This window comes from Alexandromys fortis, unplaced genomic scaffold (genome assembly GCF_014885135.2).
Source record: "Alexandromys fortis isolate MF-2015 unplaced genomic scaffold, M_Fortis_MF-2015_v1.1 scaffold_70, whole genome shotgun sequence".
NCBI classification, from domain to species: domain Eukaryota; kingdom Metazoa; phylum Chordata; class Mammalia; order Rodentia; family Cricetidae; genus Alexandromys; species Alexandromys fortis.
Window position 1 is genome coordinate 764,870 of NW_026067955.1, and position 23,436 is coordinate 788,305.

The following is a 23,436-nucleotide window of genomic DNA, read 5'->3' on the forward strand; positions in this document are numbered from 1 at the left end:
TATGGGAATAAACATGGCAATGGTTTTTAAATCCATTTACCGAGCTGGATGCAGCTTTAATCCTAGATTCAGTCCACATGGCAGCCCAAAACCCTATATAGCTCCAGTTCTAGGGTATCTGACAGTTTTCTCCTGGCCTCCACACAAGTGGTTCATATTCATACTAAAATAATAGATCAGAGAGAGAGAGAGAGAGAGAGAGAGAGAGAGAGAGAGAGAGAGAGAGAGAGAGAGAGAATGAGAATATACTCTAAATGTTTTGGCCTGCGTCCCTGCCTCAGAAGTGGAACTTGACAGAGAGAGAACACCTCAGGTTAGATGTTAGTAAAGTGCTCAGGGGTTGGGACTGATGCTGCCAAGCAGGAAATTTTGTGACTCTGTAGTAAAAGGAAGGGTCCAGCCTGGAGTTTCAGGTATTGAAGGATATGGAAGCTGAAAATAGCCAGGAAAAGGGAAGAAGGACAGAGGACTGAGTTCTTTGTTTCTGAAGTTACGGAGATGGGCAGGAGCGGTCAGGGAGGGAAAGAGAGGTGCAGTGGTCTGTGTAGCTGACAGCCAGGTGGAGGAAAGAGTTCTAAATTAATTCATGGGAAGACTGAGAATTAGATTTGGCAGTGTGGAGGCCAGGGATACTTAGAAAGCGCAGTTTTGGTGTAGGAATGATGTCTCAGACTTAGACAATAGGGTAAGAACTGGAGCAAAGATGGTCCAAGAGGGAACGACCTTGCTAGAGGCCACATGGCAAGTCAGGAGGAGCCTAGACCAGAACCGCAGGCTTCTGTGTACGCTCAAAGGGTTCCATTCTTAATCTTTCGAGCCATTCATGGCCCAAAGGAACTTTATAGTGGGGGGAGGGAAGCTGTGAGTCTCTAATTGAGCAATGCTATTAACTATAGGCTGAGTACAAGGATGAATTACAATTCCTGATGCAGTGCCAGGTTCCAGCCAGTCCTCCTTCTAGCTGTCTAAAAAGCTTCCTATGGCAGATGCTTCAGGAGGCTGTCAGGTTGATTTCTTAGGTAATCCACGATTTGCATACATGTTGAGACTTCCTGTTCTTACACTGTTACAGAGGTCTACAGCCTAATCAAGAGCAGAGGCTTTTTTTTTAACATTGCTATTACATTTTACTAAAGTTTGTGTGTATGTGTGCACATGCTGTGGCATGTGTGTGGTCTAGAGGAAAACTTAGAGGAGTCGGTTCTCTCTTCCACCATGTGGGTCCTGAGGTGGGGGCAAACTCAAGTCATGGGGCTTGACTGCAAGTGCTTTCACCAAGCACTGAGCCATCTTACTGGCTGACAGAGAAGCCCTTTTTTTTAAGTGCTGGGAGAACAGAGATCATTTTTCCCTGTTACTAAGTTAGGGCTGAGTAGAGGATCCATTTGTATAAGGAATTCCCAGAGAAGGGCAGGCTGGCTGGAGTAGGATGCACAGACCAGCCTTTTGCGTATAAACACCTACTGCCAACTAGACAGACAATGGACCAGAGAGCATCTCTGAACTTGTAGCGTCTGCAGGGTTAGTCAGATAGAAAGCCCTATCTGCAAGGCAGAGGTGGTGAGGGCCTCATGCTCTTGAGTAGGCTGGCCTTTGGAGAGGCTAATATTAGAGTTGGTGCCACCTCAAACACCAGATCTCATGGAGCCATAAACCCTGGTCCTGCCTGCTGTCTGCTCCAGGAATGTTCAGTTGCATTCTTTCCATCTACAGATCTCCCTACTAGCCCTGTGGACCTGGTTATCAACTGCCTGGATTGCCCAGAGAACGCCTTCCTGCGGGATCAGCCCTGGTACAAGGCAGCTGTGGCCTGGGCCAACCAGAACCGGGCACCAGTGCTCAGCATAGACCCTCCGGTGCATGAAGTGGAACAGGGCATTGATGCCAAATGGTCCCTGGCACTGGGCCTGCCTCTGCCACTGGGGGAGCACGCAGGCCGAGTCTATTTGTGTGACATTGGCATTCCCCAGCAGGTCTTCCAGGAGGTTGGCATCAACTACCATTCACCCTTTGGCTGCAAGTTTGTCATTCCCCTGCACTCTGCATAGAGGCTCTTGGCAGCTGGATCCTATATTCCCCTGCACTTCTGCCGCCAAACCCAACAACGGACGCCTTAAGGATGTGAAGCTTTGTGGACCTTATAGATTCTCTTTTTGGGTTTGTTTCTTATATGAAAGAACACAAACATACTTAAAACTTGCCTGCTACCTCCCCTTAATCGGGGAAGCCTTTCCCACTGGCATGCATGTCAGGGACAGACTAGTGGCTCCAGGCATCTTTTCTATCCTACCATGCCTCCATTCGAGTGGGGCTTTGTTTACAGACATAGGCAGCTCTAAGACTGTTTCAGGTTTACAGCCACTGGGCATGGGCTGGCACCTTGTGGGGTTGACCAGGGCCTATTGGAGCCTCACCCACCTCATTTCAGAAGGCTTTCTCTTTCCCATGCGTCCTCTGGCCCTGCAGCCAGCCAGCTCACCCTTACTCTAATCATGTAGATTAGGCTGCTATCAGGCAGCTATCCAGAAGGCAGACCTGTGATCTCCTAGGTCCTGAGAGTGCTGTCTCTGCCTTCCCCCAGTGCCACCCAAGTTTTTTTTAGAAGCTTTGGACCCTCCAGAAATATTCCAGTTTTATGTTGGAACTTTTCCTGGGGAGTGTATCGGGATGGTGACTGTGATGAGATTCTAGGCTGGCTGCTTTGCTGTCATCTTTAACAGAGGGTTTGTGCCTGTCAGGCTACAGTGCCCACACCTTCTAGTTGGGAGCCAGATGTTCAGGATGCAGCTTTTCAGTACTGGGGAAACCCTGGGGAGTTTGGTGCTGAGCCAGAGGAGGCTCCTTGGTGCTTCTGTTCTAGGCTGTCATCACTTCCTATCTCCTCCTTACCCATAAATAGTATTCCTTGATTCCCCTTCTGCCTGCCTCTGGAAATGCCCCCCCCCCCCATGCCATGGCTTCACTCTTATGTCTGGGCTTTAATCCTTTATAGTTGCCCTCCCCTGTGTGCAGACTTGGGACTAGAGGTCTTTCTCAAACATGGCCAAAAATGAGCCCAGTTCTGGATGACCTTGCTGATGGGGCTCAGCCATGGGAACATCACATTGCTCAGATCCTAGGGCATTATCCTCGGGATCTTCCTGGATTTGGGCCCTATAGGCTAGTAGGATAGGACCATGCCTGGAGCCTTAGCAGGGACCTTTACAAAGGACTTGTATTTTGAAGCTCTCCCCTTCCATGGTTCTTTTTGTTGTGCCCATCACTGGTGGGCAAAGGCAGACATGCAGATGGGCTTACTACCCTGATATTGTAGATTTCAGGCTATCTCTTTTTTTTTGTAGGAACTTGGCTCCAAGATAAGAATAGCCTTTCCTTTCCCTCCATCTTTTCTCTCAAGTTATTTCCAGCAGCAGGAAAGGACTGGGAGCCTCAGCTGCACACTTCAAGAAAGACTTTGTAACTTTCAAGCTAGGCCTCTTCTCTGAATGCAGGGTTACAGTTGGGACAGCAGGCAGCCACTACAGGTTACTAGACACGTACAAAGTATGTGAAGATGGCTAGCATCAGGTAGTTATGGTGACCCTGGAGGTGGTAAGACTTTGAGAAGCCTCTCCCTCTTTTCCCTGCCCTTGGCCTGAACCCCCACTTGAGTTACTGAAACTGTTTTACTCCTATCTGCAACTCTTTGGAAGTCCCTGCCCAGTGGCTGGTTTCAGTCAAGTCATCATATCTGTTAGTAACTCATGCAGCTCTTGGGAAACCCAAAGCCAGCACTACAATAAAGAGAGTTCTGTGCTATCTCAACTGCTTTGTAGAGTGTGAAGTGCTGCTTCCCCAAATCTTAGGAGCCTACCCTGATCACCGTGATTGCTGGGCATGTACAGGCTAGCTATAGTGTGCTATGTCTACCCTTGAGACTGAAAGATGCAAGAGCCTTCTAGGTCTGGCAAGTCTGCCGCCTCATTGCCATCCTGCTGCCAAAAGTGCTCTACTTAAAACCCTAGAGCAGTGGCTCTCAACCTTTCAAATGTTAACCCTTTAATATGGGGTTCCTCATATCGATGAGCCCCAGCCATAAAATTATTTTAGTTACTACTTCATAACAGTTTGCTATTGGTGAATCATAATGGAAATATCTGTGTTTCCTGATGGCCTTAGGTGACCTTTGTGAAAGAGTTGTTGAGCCCCAAGGTTGAGAACTGCTGCCCTAGAAGATGTTCCAGCTTACTCATTGGCTTGCCTTTCTGTGTCTGGCCCAACCCACACTTAGCTTTCCACAAGCTGAGCTGCTAAGAAAGACTTTATTAATAAGTCAGTCAGAGAAGGGAGAAGGCAAGGAGCCTGGAGATGGACACACTGGTACCAGGGGGTTACAAACAGTAAGAAACACTTTATTATAACTTTACAACATATAAATAGCTTGGGTCCAATCTGTGCTTTCTGGCAGCTGGGCACCACATCCCCCCGTCCCTTGCAGGCTCCTTGCCTTCCTTCACATTGCACTGTTCATCGGTGGCCCTGGCTCGGAGGCCAGTGGGAGAAGCTGGAGAAAAGGGGCCAGGAGCCCAGTCCAGCTCTCCAACTCTTCGTATGCTGGCCTGCACTTGTCATCTGCTGGGGTTACGGCTGCTGTGGAAGGACCGCTCCTCAGGGGTCAGGCCAGCAAAGAAGGGATGCAACAAGGCTTCTGCCAGTGTGATGCGCTGAGCAGGGTCGAATTCTAACATCCTCCTCATCAGGTCAAACAGCTGCACATGCTCCAGGGAGTCCTGGAGCATGTAACTCTGCTCAAGGACACAAGGTGCCTCAGTGTGATAGCAGGGTTGTGGGAAGCCACGCAGTCCTCTTGCCTCTGGGATACCTTGCTAGGAAGGGTCAAGGAGGCAGCTATGCCTCCTTTTCTGCCCTCCAGGACAGAACAACTCCTTTCCTTTCATGCTCAGAACTTAGCTCAGAACTTAGGCTACCGGGTGAGATCTTGCTGGATTGGTGCTTCTACCCCACATGCAAAGTTCTAATGGATAGGTAGAAATCACCTCTGGAAAATGCACTTGGCCAGGTACCAAATAACAGTTGACAGTCCTGGCCACATCTAGGTTTTCCCTCCCTCTTGCCTTAGTCCTGCCTAGTTCTTCCCAAAATTCAGAGAAGAGAAGGGGACAGGAAGCAGCAGTCTGACAGTTGGCTCTTCTGGTATGTTCCCCATTACATTCTCAGCGCCCTATGGAAAGGGGCAAGGTTAAGGGCGCCTCGGGCAAATTGCAGAAAGCCTTGCTGCAAGTAGCCAGTAGTCTTGGGTGCTGCCTCACAGAGAACTGATATGATCAGGCAGCTGTTGGCTGCCCATCCTGTCTCTACTGCTCGTCTGCCCAATGCTTGGGGTCTCCTTGAGTGAGCTGAGCTAGGGGAGCCAGAAACTGACCTTCAGAGGTTTGCAGTTCTCCTTCACATACCGCCCATCAGAGCTGTTCTCATCCCAAACCAGGCCCCCTTTGTAGAAATATTTCTGCTTCCTAGAAAGACAAGGGAAAAAAGGCAATCAAGGAGTGGAAGCCCTCAGGTCTGGACTTAGGTGGGAGGTGGGGAAAAAGTGGTTCCTGGCAGTCTTCAGGTAGCAACAGGGACAGAAAATAGGTGTTAGCCTGACCCTGCAAAGGTTAGTAGGGGCAACAGCTTTTACCAGACAGGTTTGAGGAACATACACTAAAGGTTATGAGGAGCTGGGAGAACCACAGGAATACTTGGCAAAGGCTGTGTCTCTGGTACCCAGCTGACCCAGAGCCATGGAGACTTCTTACCTGGTACGATGGATCATGTGTGATGGGATGGGCCCTAGGATCTTCTCCATCATAACCAAGTGTTCTCTGTTTTCATGAGTCTGCAGAAGATCAGGGATAGAACAAGTAAGAATTAAGTCCAACTTCTGCCCATTTTGGAAGAGTAAAGGGTGAGAAAAGACGGGCTAAAAGCTCCCCACTTCAGGAGAGGAAAACTGTCTCAACACAACCTGGTGGCATCCCACAGGCCTAGAACCAGGGCTGGACTCATGTTTTTCGGCCCCATAGGTGGACCTGGCTGGCTGATTGCACACCAGGTTGGTTCTTCATACCACAGGATTGCTATGATAAGTTCTTGCCCAGACAGAATCTGTTTGTACCCAGTCTTTTCCTGGATGAAATCCTCCCTACCTGCTTTAGACTCTTAACTGATTCCTTGCCCTGAGCAACTATAACCCTTAAGAGTCTAGATTCACATGTACTGGTAGGGATGGAATGGAAGGTATCAATTCCTTAACCACACAGCTTCTTGACCATGTGCCCTACAGCCCACCAACCCAGTACTATACCTGGAAGAGGGTAAAGCCACGGTAGTACTCGAAGAGAATACAGCCAATACTCCAGACATCACAGGGCTGTGCCCAGCCCAGCTCTGTAAGCCAAGATGGCAAGATGTGAGACTCCACACCCTACATTCCCAGGAAGCTGCCATTCTAGCTGGCATAGCTCTTGCCCAAGCCCCACTAACAAGGCTGTTTCTGACTAACACCAAGTCTACCTTGGTGTCTTGGATATTGTCCAGTCCGGGCAGCAGATTGATTGGTACTGTCTACCACATGCCTCGCTTTGAGACAGGGTCTTGTGTAGCCAACGCTGGTTTAAACTGATCTTTTCTGCCTTCTAAAAACTTGGATTACAGATGTGTGCCACCACATCCAGATATTCATTCTGACAACTGCCCAGTGTAAACAATACTGCAGGCTATGAAGCCACTCACCAAGGATCACCTCAGGTGGGCGATAGTGACGGGTAGCCACAATGGTGGTGTGATGTTCATGGTCAAATGTGGCACTGCCAAAGTCTGCCACTCGGATGCTGGTGTTCTTCACTGACTTCTCCTCGCAGCTCTGAATGCAAGGCAGGCCAGCTAGGTCAGTCTGCCCAGGTAGGTGACCTACCTTGGAGCAGGGCCACACTCTTGCCCACCCAGTCAGTGCTCTACCTTGTGCTCATTGTAGAGGGTTTCAAACTCAGAATTCACAAACAAGATGTTCTCTGGCTTCAAGTCTGTGTGGGTCAGCTGGTTCTCATGTAGAACTAGAAGAGAGAGAAGCATAGATTGAGACCCTAGGCTTGCCCACCAGCTTGTGGCCAGAGCTGCTCACTTACAACCCTAGCCCAGTTCTGTAAGGCCTCTTCATAATCCAGAAGACAGGGAAGGAAGGAATGCTTTCCATCAGAAAACCCCTTCACCACTCTCTAGAGAGGCAGAGCCTTACCATCTCACTGACGCCACATTAGTGAGTCCTCTCCTCAGTACTAGCTATATAATGGCTCACTGCACCAAAGTGTGACTGTTGGAAAGCATGCCTATGAAGCCATCCCGGAGAAGGAAAGTCTTCTGCATCCAATCACTGTCACTTTCTACTTTTCAACCTCAATGTTCCCATTTGGCCTATAAGATGCTCACAAGGCAGTCTAGACCTTTGCAGAACCGTGCCCCTTACTTGGTTCTTTTCCCCATCACCTTAGGCCTGCGTATCTTAGCTCTAGGCCTTGTCACTTTCCAAGCTGCCTATCTACCTAAGTCCTACAGTGCACTGAGCACTGGGTTCCAGCAAAGCTGCTCTTCAGGGTTGGTGGATAGATGAGTGACAGAGGTCTCTGGGTAGCAGGAGCCTGTCGGGTCCACTTTCTACCTTTTCCTCTTCTATGAAGGTGAAGGCAAGGTCAGTAGCTAGGCAACTTCTAGAGCACTTTCTCTTTTCTTCCTAAGCACTTGTGGAAGAGCCTGGCACATGTGGTCCCTCTAGCCTCACACTGAGATTCCTATCTGAAGATAGAAGAACCTTTCAGCCAGGGGCCCTAGGCTTAAGAGACCTTGCAGAACCATCAACAGTGTGCTAGAGGAAAGAGGGTGGCAAGACCACTAGGCGACTTTGTTTTGAGAACAAAGTACTCCATGCTCCAACCACCAATGGGCACTTACATCTAAGGGCATGGCAGAGCTGGTAGGCCATGTGCCGGACATGTGGTAGGGGGTAAGGCTGGAAGTTGTTCTCCTTGAGGAACTCAAAGGTGTTCTTGCCCAGGAGCTCAAAGGCGATGCACATATGACCATGGAAGTTGAACCAGTCAGACATCAGGACACACAGGCTAGAGGAAAAAAGGACAGGTGGGGTTCAAGCTCCGACTCACCTGACTCAACATTGTTTTGCATACCATGATACGATGCAACAGAGCACGTGTCTCAATCTACTATCACACAGATGGGCTCTGAGCAAGAAATGAACTTCCTACTGTGTGGAGGGACTTTAACTTTGGGCTTAGCTCACCCGTGGCTGGAATGGTAAGCAGCCCTGCCAGTTACGAGGGGGAGATAGAATTACACCAGTACAACACAGGCCTCCGGGTACTACTAAGCTTCTTGAGGGCCTGGGCAGGTACATGCCCTCTGCTGAGTGTAGCACAGTGAAGTGCTTGGTATCTATCTGCCAAAGAAAAGTTCTGTAAGTGTCCAAACAAGCGTCACAAACCTGTGAAGTCCCTAACTCATAAATGCAGGGCTAGGACGACTTCAGAACACAAAGCCAGATTAGATAGATCCTGAAGTCCAAGGGCTCTTTCCAGAAAGAACCCTGTCACACTCCCCTACTGAGTGTTTTGAGAAAGCAGTACCGAGCTCCTGTAAGACACTGAGAAATCCCTGGGTGTTTGGGCAGCTGGAACTAGAGGATGCTACCCCACTGAGTGATCCCCTCTTACTCCTTGTAGATACTCACAACTTATTCTCTTTGTCCTTCTCCTTGATTTTCTTGAGAACATTAATTTCTAGACGAGCAGCCTCCCGGTATTTGCCCACATTACGGATGATCTTCAGGGCAACCTGTGACTTCCCTCTATAGATCCGGAAAGACATGAAGGCTCTCATCAGCCAAGTGCCCAGCATGCTATCCTTTCCTGAAACCCAGCAACTCAATACCACTACATAAACCAGAGGCAGTGTTTATACTTGAGGTACAACCTGTTAAAGCAACACCAGACCTCTGCTCACCATACAAGACCCCCTGGCATCTGTATGAACTCTCTTGGTTTCCATGCTGACGTATACCTTTAGGATCTGAGAAACTTCTAGCTCCCCAGGGAGAATCTAGGCAGAAGAGTTGAGGCCAATCCTGACCAACCCCAGTCCCTGGAAGCTCATCTGATAACCTTCCCTCCTGTAGGCCCTACTTCTTCACTGGAAGCCTGGGCCACTCCCTACACTACACTCTAATCCAGGTCCTTCCCCCAACTAACTAACTGCATCAGCATTTCCCACCAGCTACAGAGGGCCAGGAAGTTACTCGGTGTCCCATGAGAGTTCCACTGTTGTTGCTCTACCCTTCATGCTCTACCCCACCCTACCAGGCCATTTGTAGAATGTGACCGGACAAGGAAACATGCCAAGCTGGGTTGCCAAGACTTGTCAATGAGAGCTAGTATTCAGGTGCCAGTGGAGACCTAAGATGAGGTGGCCCTGGCCCAGCAGGGTATACCCTCTGGTGCTTCAAGGGATGGCATTGATGCTGTGAACAGGTTCATAGACCCACAGGCAAAGACAACTTCAGAATTCCCTGCTCTGCTAGCCCTCATCCATTTTTCTGGTTTCATGGGCAGTGCAGGCTGAAGAGAGGCCACTACTTCAGACTTCTGAAACAAGTTGCCCCCTGCCACACACCCACACAATGGTCTGTCAGGACGGTTGGCAGAGCTGAATTCTACCTCCACTGGCCCTGCATTGACTCCCTTTGAATTCTTTAAAGGTTCCCAAGACCTTATGTCTGTCCTTTAGTGACTTCAGAGGCTTATATCCCACCCCCAGCTTCAAAGAACAGTCCACACATTGGTAACTGTCTTCCTGTATCACAGTTCTTGGATCAGTCATGTCTACATCTGGTCACAAGACAGTGAGTATATGTTCCTACACTCATTCTTGGGGGTCATGGTGGATGAACAAGCATTTGAATATAAACTGGGAGCAGAGGAAAGCTTCTCAGTCACATTAGCACTTCATCTCACAGCTGACTTTGGGTTCAATGGTCCTTTCTAAGAAGCCCACTTAATGTGGGAGAACCATCAACAGCCCAGGACCATCAAAGACTGAGGTCTAACTTGGGACGCCACAGAGGATGTTAATGCTTCGTCTCTGAAGCAGTGGCTGGCATGGCTCACATGAGAGCACCAGCACTCTTTAGCTAATGCACTAAAGCAATTAGAGGTTAGTAAGGCAGGAACAACTGGTTCCCAGAGGGCTGCCTCTCACCTACGGCTACAGGGAAGAAAGCAAGAATTCTAGTCTTGCAGATGATGAGGGAATACGTGTTCACCGCTAGGACTGGAGGGAGTGATTTGGCCTCAGTAGAATGACACAGACAGGCACTGCCTCTATAATCTGGACCAAGTCAGCATGAACTAGTCAAGACCCTAGTCACAAGCGGGCAGTGGTAGCACACGCCTTTAATCCCAGCACTCGGGAGGCAGAGGCAGGTGGATCTCTGTGAGTTTGGGGCCAACCTAGTCTACAAGAGCTAGTTCCAGGACAGGCTCCAAAGTTACAGAGGAACCCAGTCTCAAAAAAACAAAAAAGGCCTTTGTCCCACTAGGGTGGGCAGCAGATGCTAGATGTGAAGGCCAGAGTTTCATGTCTCTCATCTGGCCCTGGGACCTCTCAGGCAGACATGGCAGGAGCAAAGGCAGCATAAGGCCAGGCCAGCAGCACTCTCATCCTTCTGACAGAGAGGGAGGCGAGCCCACTACTTTAGACTTCTGAAACAAGGTGTACCCCCCCACCCCGACACAACACAGGTATAACTCATTCCAGAGCTGTTGAAAGAACTGAATTCCACCTCCACTGGCCCTGTATTGACTCCCTTTGAATTCCTTATCGGTTCCCAGATCCTTTTATAGCTGTCCTTTTCTCTACCCAAGAAACCAGAAAAAAAAAAAAAAAAGAGATGCAGCCTGACTAAAAATCTCTAAAAGCTCATGGGATGCAGTTCCAGGCCACGCCACAGAAGCCAGGCCTTGGCCCTGCCTGGTTATCAATGCCACAGCTCATAAAGGGCAGAGGCACCTATTAATCAGAAGTTCTTGGGAAGCGATGTCACATGCCTGTCAAATCTCATGAATTTCTCCCTTACTTCATGAGATTAGTAAAGCCCAGCACATACATCGGCACTGGTGTTACCCCCGCCCCCCAAAAAAGAGCTACACTCTGAGGAGCCTCAAACTAGCTCTTCCAAGCATGCTCACACCCAGAGCTGGCTATGCTGCCCCTGCATGCTCACCTGGCATGGTCCAAGCACTCCACCACCTTGCCAAAGGTTCCTTCACCCAGGTTCCCCACGATCTCATCTGTGAGAGAGAAGAAGCTGGGCATCAGAGTCTGGAGGGCGGGAGTCTGGCAGCTCCTGCAAGTTCACAGCATTCAAATCCTCAAAAACAACAAAGGTTCTTGCTCACTGCTACACTCTTAAAAACAGAAGTTGCTAGTGTCTGTGTCATTCAGGCAATTACTGGTGGCCCCACTAAGGCGCCACGCGCACTAGGGCCCCTCCACGCAGGAGAGGTCTCATCTAACAAGGGGGGTAGAAAGTAGAGAGGTAAAGTTTTACGAAAGGTGGCTGTACATCGCTCTTGGAGCCAATCGCCGATCCGGCACACCAGGTGACCCTCCTTGTCATCTTCCACACTCCGGCTGCTGCGCTTACTGCTCTGTTGGCTTCTCTGCATGCACCGCCCCCCGAAACGCCATCCGACCAATCGCATGGTAGGCGGTTCCGATTGACAGATTGAGGTGTCAGTCAAAGGCAGAGGTGGAGACGGTGAGGAGCCGGTGGGTTGGTTGGTTGGATTTTCCAGATCCCAGCATTTCATAAGGCACACAGCATATATAACGATAGGGATATTGCAAGGGACACGTCAAGACACAAACTGACTTCAAAACAGAAAAGCAAAAACAGCTACAGGTATGTAAGAAAACTCGGACATTATCTCTAAGAAGAGTGCCACAATGCTCAGAAAGATGTCCAGCCTCTGACACAGAGGGGCCAGGCCCCAAGGACAGCCACAGCCCTGACTCCCTCCTCTTCTGAGTCTCCCCCGCCCTGACCCTCCCATGACTTTGGCCAGAGCTGAAGACGCAGGGAGAGTGGACGGCGCAAAAAGGCGGCTGGCCCAACCTGGGTCCAACCTTCAGGACTGATCTGAGGGCTATCCTGGCTTCTGCAGCAGCAGCATGCTCAGCCTGTCCTTGCCTGCCTCTGTTCGCCCACACAGCCTCACAACATGTTCAACAGCTGCCACGTAAAACCAAGCTACCACCTGCCCCCACATGACATCCTTGGCCAGACTTAAGCAACTACCAGAAACAGCCTTCTGCCAGCAGTCCTCCTGCCACCAGCCTCCAGCAGGAAATGAGCCTGGCTGAGATCCTCCAGGACAGCCGACCTTCAGGCCCCAAGCCAGCTCCTGGCCTGGCCTTAGGACTTGTGCCACTCATAAGCCAGACCCGTCCCACAACAACAGAGGGCACCCTAAATAAGCAGAGCAACAGACTTACACTGCCATCCAGTGGCAGCGTGTGGCACTGTGTGAGGCCACAGGCCATGCTGGATTCACTTACAAGAGTCAACCTTCAACCCATGCCACTCAAGTCACAGAGACTGGGCAAAGAAGATACCTCCACTGAACCCACCACTACTATTCAGAGGCCTCTTGGCCAGCAGGAGGACAGCATGGGGAGAAGAGATGGGGAGAAGAGAAGACAGCACATAACCTCAGAAACACACATGTGACTTTTCTTTTCCATGGGATGGAGTACAGTGTGGACTCTTGGTCTGTTCAACCCACCACCCTAGAATGCTGGCCAACCTCTGTTTTTAAGGGGTCAGCAACAAGGTGAGGCCTAGGTGCCCCAGCACACTAATGGCTGCCTCTCCTCATCACAAGTGCCTCACCTATCAAGGAACAAGGCAGAAGAGAACTGACTGTCAGGGCAAAGTGATATACGCTTACAGACCAGCAGCTTAGACGGCTCAACACAGAAATTCAAGATCCGTATCAAAAAAAGAAAGGGCTAGAAACTCAGGAAATAGAGGCAAAAGGATCAGGAGTTTTAGGCCAACCTAGATACATAACAAGATTTTCAAAAAACAAAGAGGAAGTGTGGGAACCAGGGTGTGACATACATCAGTGGTGGAGCACTTGCCTAGTACGTGTTGGCTCTCGGTTGGACTCCCAGCATTTAAAAAGTTAAAAAACAAAAAATTCTGACTGGTAAAGTGTCCCTTTTTCATTGGGTGATGGAGACTCTAGTACTCTGGGAGAGGGGGGCTGTGAGGTAAGGCGGCAGAGGTGGTCAAGTCCGCACTCAAAGTACTTAGCTAAGTGTGGGAAGTTGAGGGGAAGTTTGGAAGGGGACAAGACCTGATATGAAAAAGACCAGGCCGTATAACTCCAAACCATCAATCTTAGTACAGTTCCTGAGGAGTGTGTCCCAGACATGTGTACCATGTAGCCTAGGTCTGGAACAGTGGGTAGACACAGACAGGCTGGAAACCAGCCAGCGCCGGAGCCAGAGCCCCTACAGTTACCACTGGCAAGGGGCCAGAAGATGGAGGGCATAACATCCTTGCTCAGCCCTGTACCAAACACGCACACGCACACATATATGTGCACACACAATGGTGTGTATGCACAGGGGTGCCAGTACTCACCCAGACCAGCCAGCCTGAGAGAAGGCTAGAAAGAGATGAGGCCTTTAGGCCCCTGTTAGCACACTCTGGCCACCACTCACCGAGGAGGCGCTGCTACAAGACCTGGTACGACGTTTGTGACAGTGGTGGGCATGCTTGCGGGTACGGTATGGCCCCCTCTCTCGTGACCGTCTTCGATGTCGAGAACGTGAAGACCCATAGCAGTCCTCTCCAAAGGATGGGCTCCTCTCCTCACACCGGTATGTATCGCTGTCACGGTGCTCACGGTATCTCCGCTGGTAGGGTAGGCGGTCATGGCTGCCAAGAGGGGGTGGGGACATGAGTCAAGAAGGGCCCTACCAGCTGGGTTCCTGCCAGCAGGCAAGAGGCTTTTCTTTGCAAGGCCCCTGCAAAGACTCTCAAGGAAAGTCTGTCAGAGCTGAAGCATCCATGCTGAGGGAAGTGAGCAGGGAGAAGGAGCAAAGGTACCAAGCTTACTCTCAGAGCCTTGGGTAATAACAGTGTCCTTCCAGTGCCACAGGAGGAAGAAGCAGAAATAGCAAGCGAGCACAGGGAAGGGCCTCCAACAGTGACAGAGTTGACTAGTCTGGTACAACTATTACTTTGGTCTGGGGACTCAGATAGAACTCAGGAGCAGTCTTTCTAAGGCTAGGACAATGTTCTACTTCCCACTGAGGAAGGCTCACAGTTGGGTGGCCTAGAAAATACAGAAGGAGAAGGAGGATCATTTTGTGACAAAGACAGGACAAGGAAAGTGGCTTCTACTGAAGCCAGGAAACACAAATAAGGATAGGCAAGCAGCCCAGAGATCGTGACAAGGGTCCATGGGCATCTGGGCAGAGGCAGTCACCTAAAGGAACTTAAGGCCACCAGAGTCTCTGGACCATCTGCTCATCTAGCTGAGGAAAGAAGAACTTCCTCCAACCCAGCTCCCACTCACCTTCTGGACCGTGATCTCCTTGGGGGAGGCTCCCTTCGGGATGGGTATCGTAGTCTACCTTCATGCTCCCGACTGTAAGACCGCCTCCTCTTCCAGCGGTAGCTCAGGTATGGGTCTGGCTCTGGGGAACGGTATCGCTTACAGTGATGCATCTAGGCCACAAGAAAGAGAAAGCCCTGCTCAGCACACAGCTTACTGCTTCCAGTCACAGGGCTGCCTGGTGCAGCCAGGTGCTCCTGAAGAAGAGGCCCATTGTTCTATTTAGGGGCAGCCCTTCCCGCCCCCCCCCCCAGGAGTTTATGAAGTAAAGAACTCTGAGGTCACAGTGACAGAACAGCATACAAAGGATGACTCCTCCTTTGCCAGTGAGTAAACAAACAGGTGCCTCCCCAGCACGGCCTAGGGGCCTAAACATTTGAGCTGGGTGAGCAGGGTCCAGATACAGAAGTAGAGCTCTTAGAGGGATGCTGAGAACTGCCACAGAGATTCCAAGGGCAGGGGGAAAGAAGAGCTTCTTTGCTCAATTTCTTCCTACTATATCTAAATATACCAGGAGTCTGGAGCTAAAGAACTGGTGGCATGGAGCCAATGTACTGGTTTCAGAAACTGAAAGCTGCCTGGCTAAGGCACTGAACTGGATTCAACTCAAAGAAGTTGAAAACTCTTAAGTCAGTGACGAGTCACAGTAGAAATGAGAACACTGACTCTTGAGCAAAGACACAATATCTCATCAATATTCCCTACCTCTACCAGGGTCTAGCCAAGTGAGTACAGGCCCAGAGGACCTGCCCAGCCCTTGTTGGCCCATCCAGTCTCAGCCCAGAAGATGCCACACTCCTCAGAGAATCTAAGCTGCTTGCCTGAGGCACATTTTAGTGGCCCTCAGACCTGTGCCAGATGCTTCACCTTAAACCAACACTATCACTGTCATCCCGCCTAGCTCCCCCTACTGTTTCCTGTGCTGCTGGTTAGATGCCAAGAGGTGGCTGAAGGTCTACACTTGGAAGCAGAAGCAGGCTTCCCATTCACTATCCCTAGCTACTGAGGACTGATATCAATAGAGGAGACTCCCAAGCTGGATCAGCAACCAGTTGAGGAAGATGGCTACATGAGGCTGGTACCCTTTTCACACATATCCTGCCCCTTCACATTTTCTCCACCAGATGGCCAGACAAGAGCCCACACTGCTTGTTTGCTTCCCAAACCGGCAACTGCTCACACCCAACCTCTAGTCTTGCACAGTTATAGGCTTGCCTGGCCAAGCATCTTTTAAACAAATCCATCAAGGTTGCTTCATCTCACCAGCATAATCCAAAACTGAAACAGCTACTTGTGTATGTGCAGGACAGGGAGGCCAATTCATCTAAACCTCTGGGGGCCGCTGGAGAACTTAAAGGCACTGCCTTCTATCTCTCCACTAGTAACCCTCCATCTGAAAAGTCTGGGCCACCCAGAAATCCTTGGAGATAAACACTACATAAAATCGGTAGATTTGTTATTTTCCCAATCGTCTGAATAATGTTTCTGTTTTCATTTTCCCCCCAATTACCTTAAGGCAAGTGCTTAACCTGTGTCCTGAAAGCAGTATTTCATGTCTCACTAATTGACCCAAAAGACATCCTACTGGCCAGGGCACATATCTTCCCACAAGGCAAGTGTGGTCCTGCCCATCCTCATCAGGCAGACAAAGACCTATCTGGAGGATGTGGTAATGTGGTCTAATATACACCAGGCAACGTTTTCCTTCTGGGACCTAGAAAATTTTTATGACCATATGTCTACTTGGGTGGAAAGTCACAGCTTCAGAGTCCAATGTCAACCTAATCCATGCCACCACCACTACCACTGTTTGCCTTTAGGCAAGTTATTACACCACTCTGAGCTTCGGCCTCCTCTTGAAAGAAGGAAACAATAATCTCTTGCAGGTTCTGTAAGAATTAAGTATATCTGCCCTATGAAGTCAAAAGCCTAGCACAGGTTTGGGCCTCAAGGAGTAAGACAGTCTGAGAAGGTTCCGGGTAACAGCGTTATGATGAATGGCACAATTTATAATCCTTTCCATGGGAGCTGGTAGGAAGTTTTGGCAGAAAACCCTGAACTCAATCCCAGTGCTGCCACTTACTGGCCCTGTGGCCTTATTTATACGAGTCACTTTTGAGCTCAGTTCCAATGCCTGGAAAACGAAGATAAGACCTCCCAGACAGGCAAAGAAGGCCAAGCATGACGGCCATAAAGTACAACGTATAGGGTAGCAATGGAGATCACCTCCCTTGCAACTCAGCCCGGGCAGGTGAAATATAGGAACTACCAGGTGTCCCACGTCATCCCAGCCAGGGCTCTTGGGCCCATTTCTCATAAATTCCCTCCGATTTCTTGAGACCTCAGGAAAGAGGCTTTTTTTTTTTTTTTAAACTTAAGCACCACAATTATGCATTGGGAGGCTCTGCACAATGAAAAAAAAGGCAATGTGACCAATGAAACCAAGCTAAGGATGCCAGCTTTTCTGTGAGCACAGGCCTTGCTGGCTTCTCATTTGCTGTTCCTGGCTAGAGAACCGGGCTGACAAGAAGAACAGCCAGCCAGGTCAGCGGCTGCCCTCCCGGATTCCTGCCACCCCAGCGACCCATGGTTATTTTTGGCTGGCAGTGCCCCACCACTGCAACCTCAAACCTGCCACCTCGCAAGCTGCGGCTGCCACCGGGCAAAACGCTCCTCCTTTTCAAGGGCACGGAGGAGGGAAGCTGGAAGGCCGCCAACTCCGCCTTGACGGGGGCCAGACTCAAGCAATTCCCACCCAAGCATCAGGGCACCCGCACCCGGAACTAAAGCATAGAGGCTCCCGGCCGGACCGAGGAGCAGCCTGGACACTTGTACTCCCGGCTTGGTCTGACCCACTCTCCGGGATGGAGCGGTTCCATCATAACAAAACACCGAGGGGGCCGGAGGCCCTCACTCGAGTCCCTTCCTTCCGCCCGGATCCCGGGGACCTCAGAGCCCCGTTCCCCGTAACCGCCAAGGGAAGACCCGGCGACCAGAGGGAAGGCCAGCCTGAGCCAGAATCAAACTCCAGGCGGCTCGCGGCGGAGGTCTGCGAGCTAAGCCTCGAGCCCGGGGCAGGGAAAGCCTTTCCAGGTTAGCTTATGTCGGACGCGAATCCAGCCGGCGGGCCGGCGCGGGGCCCGACGGGGATGCTCCCAGTCGCCTCGGAGGCCGCCTGGGCTCCGCCTCCAACACCGCGGGATCCAGAAAAGGGGTCTACAGTGACCGCCCTCCGGGAGAGAAGCGGCGGGTCAGGGGTGAGAGGTCGGGACCGCGGCCTGACGTGGGCCGAAAAGGGAAAAGGGTACACGCCGAGACCCGACCGGGAGCTGAGGTGCCCGTACCAGCTTGCCCGTCCCCACCGACTCACCCAAGCCGCCCGGCCGCGGGCTCGGGCCCATACTCACCGTCTCCCAGGCTCCGGCTGCGGCTAGGCCCCACTCCCCACTCCGAGCGCCTCTTCCGCTTCCGGCTCCGGCCTCCGCCCGTGGCAGCACCGCCCCCTCGCGTGACGCAGCCGTCGGCGGCCCGGGCTCGACCCGGCCCGGAGGCCTGGCCGCTCTAGCCCCCAACTCGCAGGCTCTGGAGGATCGGCCTGCCCCTCTAGGGTCGGGACCGCAGCGGTGGGGGTGTCTTCCGGGAGGTCCCGGGAGCAGCCTCGGACCGCGGCTCGCCCCTCGTCGTGCGGTAGTGCACGTAGGCCCCCGGGGCCGCATCGGTGCGCGGCCGCGACCGGAGTCCGGCTCTGGACCGAAAGGAGGAACCCACCGGACTGCCAGGCTGGGTCCACTCCGCCGCCGCGGCCCGGCCGTGCTCGCCAGCCTCTTCCTGCGCGCGGAGAGGACCGGCATTGTTCTCCCGGGGCCCGGGAGGGCGCTAGAGACGAAAGCGGTCGCTGCGCCCGGGCAGAGGAAGGCGGGCGCGACTCCGCTTGCGCGCTAGAAGCAAACGACACATTCTGCTCTTGGCTTGTGCGGGTTTTTTGAAAGTCTTGGCGCCACGCCCCAGCTCGCTGGAGCTTGCCGAACAGTCTCCGGGAAGATCCCCGCGGTCCCCGGCTGCGGGGTCTGACGGAGAGGACGTTCCCTTACTTGAGCACCTCAGAGCGTCTCGCTGCCAATCAGCACGGTTGCTGGGCTAGGAAACCCGCGCCACACAAAAGCCCCGCGCCATGCGGCGCTTCGGCTCTACCACTCGAGTCACTCGGCCAGCCTTTTTGCTGCGACCTCGGGCGTGCGGCCACTCAGACCAGACCCCTCCCACCTACTGACCCACGCTTTGTCGTGGCGGGATCATGAGGTCCTATTTTTCCAGTAAAAACAACAGGTCGCGGTCCTTTGGGAAGGCTTCGCTTTGACGGCGTCCCCGCCCCCGCGCGTCGCGCAGCCAAGCGGGCGGGTGCTGTACCTAATTACCCCACGCCACGCGAGGCCCGCGAGGCTGGAGCGGCCGGCCAGGGCGGGGCGCCTTTTCCCTTCAGGATCTCGCTGACTCAGCTAGGACAGCCAGGGTTTCCCATGTGCCCAGCTCCTCGTGCAGGATGAGATGCACGCCCACCCATCAGGCCCTGTCTCCCCCGAACCTCTCTCCCGTACTGCAACTGTCTCTAGAGACCTCAGCCTCTGACTGATGTAGTGGCCCGACAAGTCACCACCCAAGCAAACAGTGGCTGAATAAAAAAAAGCTGGGTGATTACATTTGCTAATTTAGCCTCAGTTTGACCCCATGGTTAACTTTCAGCGACACAGACATTCAGTAGCAGTTTCAGCTGCTTCTGCCCTGGAGTCCCGCCCCAGGAGCCAAAGATACTGAAAAACCCAGGTGGCTGAAGATGCAGTTTCCACCAGAGACCCAGGGCCACAGTGACAATTTCACACCATACGTTCACAGGTTTCTGTCATCGCCTCCCACCATTATTACCCACCCACGTTTCCACAGCTGTGGGAAACCAGTATCCTCCAGTTTAAAGCCGACATCCTCAAAAAGCTCGTGTCCCCTGCTCTACCCTGGCAACAGGAACGAAGGGGGGAATCTTAGTCTTCCTGCCTGCCCTCCTAACATGAAAAATCCAGGCGATCTGCCCGAAGCTCCCACCTCTACCCAGCTCTAGAAAGCGCCCCTCACCTCACTGGCATAAACAGGAACTGTCTCTGCAACTTAGCCTTGAGGGTCTCCCATTAGAGCTCTGCTTTCTTGTCTCTCTTCATAAAGAACTCACACCTAACAGAAGGAAAGAATTAGTCCTGAAGTGAAGTTGGGTTGACTCGCTCCTCCCTGTGTAAATAAATACACAGGTCATCTCTCCAGGCCACCCCCAAAGGAGGCTGGCTGCTCATCTGCTGGGCCGGTACCACACTTTGCCCAGCCTGTGCCCTTTGCCCATCAAGCCTTTTCCGTGTCCCTGGTCTGCAGCATGACTCTAGGGCACCAAGGAGATGTCCCTGTTCTGCTTTTACTCAACCCCCACAGCTCCTCTTGTTTCTCGATACCTTTTTCCACTCCCTAGGCTCTTGGGCCCCTGTTCTCCCTCCTCTGACTGCCCTTGCATTCTCCTCCGCCACATCCAGCTTCTCCTGCCTGTGATGAAAGGATGCACGTTTGAGCTTCATCCCCGAGGTCACCTCCCTCAAAAGCATCCTGAGGGAGGTCAGATTCCCCTTCTCTGTGCTGTGATGTCACCCTCCCTTGGTCCCTCACACCCAACAATCTGGCTTGGAAAACCATGAGCCTCTTAAAACCAGTTCAGCAAACCCTGCTTCTCAAAGAGGACGATTGGCAGCCTTGCGGGAAGACTAGTCCCCCTCGGGGCCAGTTCAAAAAAGGCGGGTGCTGTGCCAGGGCATGGGGTCAGAAATCATGGTCTGTCTTAGAGTGGCCTTGGGTGGTACTGGTGTAGGAAGCCAACCAAGAAGGGTTGTGGGAATGGGCCTGGAGTGGAGGGAGTCAACCCGCTGAGAGGGGGAGGGCCCTGCTGGAGGGTGCTACCAACCTGAGAGGGACAAAGTTCTAGGAGTATAAGGTGTGTTGAAGCCAGAGCCATGAAAGGTGAGGTAGGAGAGGGGCATGGACACCTGCTCAAATGGAGATATCTCGGCCCTTCCTAAAGCTGGAGTGGCAGACCTGGAGCCAGGGAATGGGAGGGCCACAGAGTCCTCCTCCATCCTATGAGTGGATGAAATCTCAGGAGCACTTGGTCCATCCCTTATAGGTGAAGAAGCCAGTGGTAAGAAACGGTAGTACCACTGAGCTAGTCCACGAATCCCCTCACCAAAGTGGTGGGTTTGGAGGGCAGGGGCTGAAGCCAGAGAGCCACCAGAACAGGGGTGAAGGTTTCTGGCTCCTTACATCATAAAGTAGGAGCTTGGGAATGTCCACCTGAGCTCTACAGTTTCCAGAGTCTACACTTGGAGGAAGACCACTGGGCAGCGGCAGAGTTGGGGGAAGGGGGCTACTGAGTCAGACAGAAATGAGAGCAAATGCTGGGCTTCCCAGGACTGCCAGCATGATCTGCGACATCCATCATCCTGTTTTCAGCTTCAGTTCCCCTCCAAACTGGCTCTTATAAGGATCAAACAGGTCTTGTTGGTTGAGGAAGGTTACCCAAAGTCAGCACCCATAGCTCAGAGAAGCCTAGACTTGAGAAACTAGATGGATTGAGGCTGATGTATATGTGAAATGTCAATCAAATCATTGAGGGACCCTGGGCCAGGGGTAAGGGATGGGATGGACCCCAGTTCTGCATCTCAGCCCAGTGCTTAGGAGCCAGGACTACTCCATCTCCAAAAACTGCAGGGCTTATTGCATGGTGTCTGTGAAGCAATACTCAGCCTTGCCAGATGCCCCTGGGACTTCTGTCACTGTGTCCTCTATTCTGTGTCCACCGACTGAGTCCCACTAAAGGACTCGGGTAAGCACCAGCCTCCTGGGATCCAAGGCACAGCATGGTTCCTCTCTTCCTGGCAGGTGCTCAGACAAGTCCCAGAGTGGGACAGGAGGCAGTCAAAGGAGCTTCAGGTCGGGCTACCAGAGAATGGGGCGGCTGTAAACTGAGCTGGCCAATCACCTCTGAGCAGTCCAGAGGCCCATTGGACCAAGTCCAAATTCAGCAGAAGTGTGAGCACAAGCCAGGAAGCCAGGCCTGCTGTGAGTCAATGTTCAAACAGAAAATGGGTCTCCCATCTTCTCCTCCAGGTCCTCCTCTTCCACCTGCAGCCCTAAGGAATCTTCTAAGCTGACAGGGTTCCCGTACCAGGATGAAAGCTCCAGAGTGCTCAGAGCTTCTGCCCATACCTGGGTTCATGTTCTAAGAGTCAGAGAGTCTGAGGAAGAAAGGGGAATGGGAGAGCCAGCAGCGAAGCCTGTTGACAGCACTCTCTCATGGCTGTCCTGGAACTGTGCTTATATTTGGGAGGCAGGTACTGGGTGAGGCCAGGTACTCTCACTGACTGGGGACAGAAGGGCCTGGATTCCTGTGCACACACAGCACACTCAAGAGCTTCCTTATATAACCACATAAACTGGCCATCACTATCACAGATGGGGAGGTGACTTTGTAGGCTGAGGCTCCCTGGTCAGGTCATACCACCCCTGCTCTAAGCAAGGGTACAAGTAGAGCCACTTGGATTGCCGAGATGCCCGAGTATTTAATGACTCAATGTCTCAGTCTATTGATGACCCTCATGAGTCTACTGCTCTCCACCTGGGTTGGGTGACCCTCGGGACCCAGGTGACAACCCATTTCTTTAGCCTCCCTGCTCTCTAGCATTCCACAACAGAGTCCCTAGTCCTCATACTGCTATCCTGAGCTCTGGAGCCATCTTCAGCTCCAAGGGAGAGGTGGTGTGTGTGTGATCAGCTGGGGGTGCAGAGTGCATGTCTGGAGCTCTGCAGTAAGAGATAATTGCTGAGCAGCCTCCCTCGCTCCCCTGAGCTACGAGGCACACTCCCTCGTTTATAAGCCATCAGCTGGGCCCCTGGCTAGGAATCTGCTTTATCAGAGGCTGCAGCCTCTATCCTGCCTTGTGGGTGGAGAGGATGAGCCAGCACTCCCCAGCTGCTCCGTGGATCTGCTGCTGTCAGCATTCTTCCCAGAGGGTGGAATGCTTTCTGGCCCACCAGGAGCAGGAGAGGCACCTGCTGCAGGGACCCCAGGGACAACAGGAGTGGAAGAGACAAGGCCAGAGAGCAAGTGAGGCTGGGGACTGCGAGGGATAGGAGTAGCAGAGGATAGGCAGACATCCCCTTTGTCTTCCTACTGCAGACAGGGATGGGGAAGACACAGCAGCGTCTGGACCAGATGTGCTGGCAGCACCTTGGCCTAGAGTCTAGCCTAGAGACTCCTGGGGTAGGGATGACACCAGAGCCCCTCCCAAGCGGAAGTATGGCAAAGCTCTGCCCCCAGCTCTGTTACAGTTTCAACTCTGCCCTGTACTATATTCTCTGGTCTTCCTTCTTGAAGCAGGAACCAAGGAAGGAGTGCAGTAAGCACCCAACAGAGGGACCCTCTTTTCAGTCTTTCACCATTCAGTCCAATTGCTCCTGGTCAAATAGAGAAATTGAGACCAGACTATAGGCAAGAGCTTATGTAGGTGCACAGTCCAAGTTGTGGGGAACTCCCAGCCATGACATACTCCCTTATGTGAGGAGGCCTCAGGAGCCTGCCCTGCAGATGCTGAGGCCTGACTGAAGATCCAGGAGTAGA

At 52.1% G+C, this 23,436-nt stretch overlaps 2 protein-coding genes across 5 annotated transcripts in view; one reads left to right on the forward strand and one right to left on the reverse strand.

Annotated features, from left to right (window-relative positions):
* The window catches only part of Edc3 (enhancer of mRNA decapping 3), a 43,162-nt gene extending 39,358 nt beyond the window's left edge, over positions 1–3,804 (forward strand). For both annotated transcript variants that reach the window (XM_050152061.1, XM_050152060.1), the window contains exon 7: positions 1,714–3,804. In XM_050152061.1, coding sequence (XP_050008018.1) covers positions 1,714–2,048 — 335 coding nt within the window. In that variant the 3' untranslated portion in view covers positions 2,049–3,804. The remainder of the gene's footprint in view (positions 1–1,713) is intronic.
* Positions 3,805–4,370: 566 nt separating this feature from the next.
* On the reverse strand, positions 4,371–19,981 carry Clk3 (CDC like kinase 3). Of its 3 annotated transcripts, none has more exons than XM_050152052.1 (13): positions 19,860–19,981; positions 14,697–14,848; positions 13,837–14,053; positions 11,669–11,765; positions 11,327–11,393; positions 8,780–8,896; positions 7,987–8,153; positions 7,000–7,094; positions 6,775–6,904; positions 6,347–6,429; positions 5,799–5,878; positions 5,423–5,513; positions 4,371–4,784 (listed from the first exon to the last, which is right to left on the reverse strand). In XM_050152052.1, exons 2-13 carry the CDS (start codon positions 14,846–14,848, stop codon positions 4,608–4,610), a joined length of 1,473 nt encoding a protein of 490 aa, XP_050008009.1. In that variant the 5' UTR covers positions 19,860–19,981; the 3' UTR covers positions 4,371–4,607. The 3 variants fall into 3 exon arrangements, with proteins under 3 accessions (XP_050008009.1, XP_050008008.1, XP_050008010.1); XM_050152051.1 differs by lacking the exon at positions 19,860–19,981 and adding an exon at positions 18,143–19,804; XM_050152053.1 differs by lacking the exon at positions 19,860–19,981 and adding an exon at positions 18,106–18,125.
* Between the last annotated feature and the right edge of the window lie 3,455 nt (positions 19,982–23,436).

What these genes read in the sequence shown, in the direction of transcription:
- Clk3 (XM_050152051.1), bottom strand. Translation starts at nt 18,586, where the DNA reads ATGCCGGTCCTCTCCGCGCGCAGGAAGAGGCTGGCGAGCACGGCCGGG. An exon ending in CGATTGGCTCCAAGAGCGAT is followed by an intron (nt 11,394 to 11,668) that starts GTACAGCCACCT and finishes TCTCTCTCACAG; the next exon opens with ATGAGATCGTGGGGAACCTG. An exon ending in GCTCTGCCATGCCCTTAGAT is followed by an intron (nt 7,095 to 7,986) that starts GTAAGTGCCCAT and finishes TCTCTCTTCTAG; the next exon opens with TTCTACATGAGAACCAGCTG.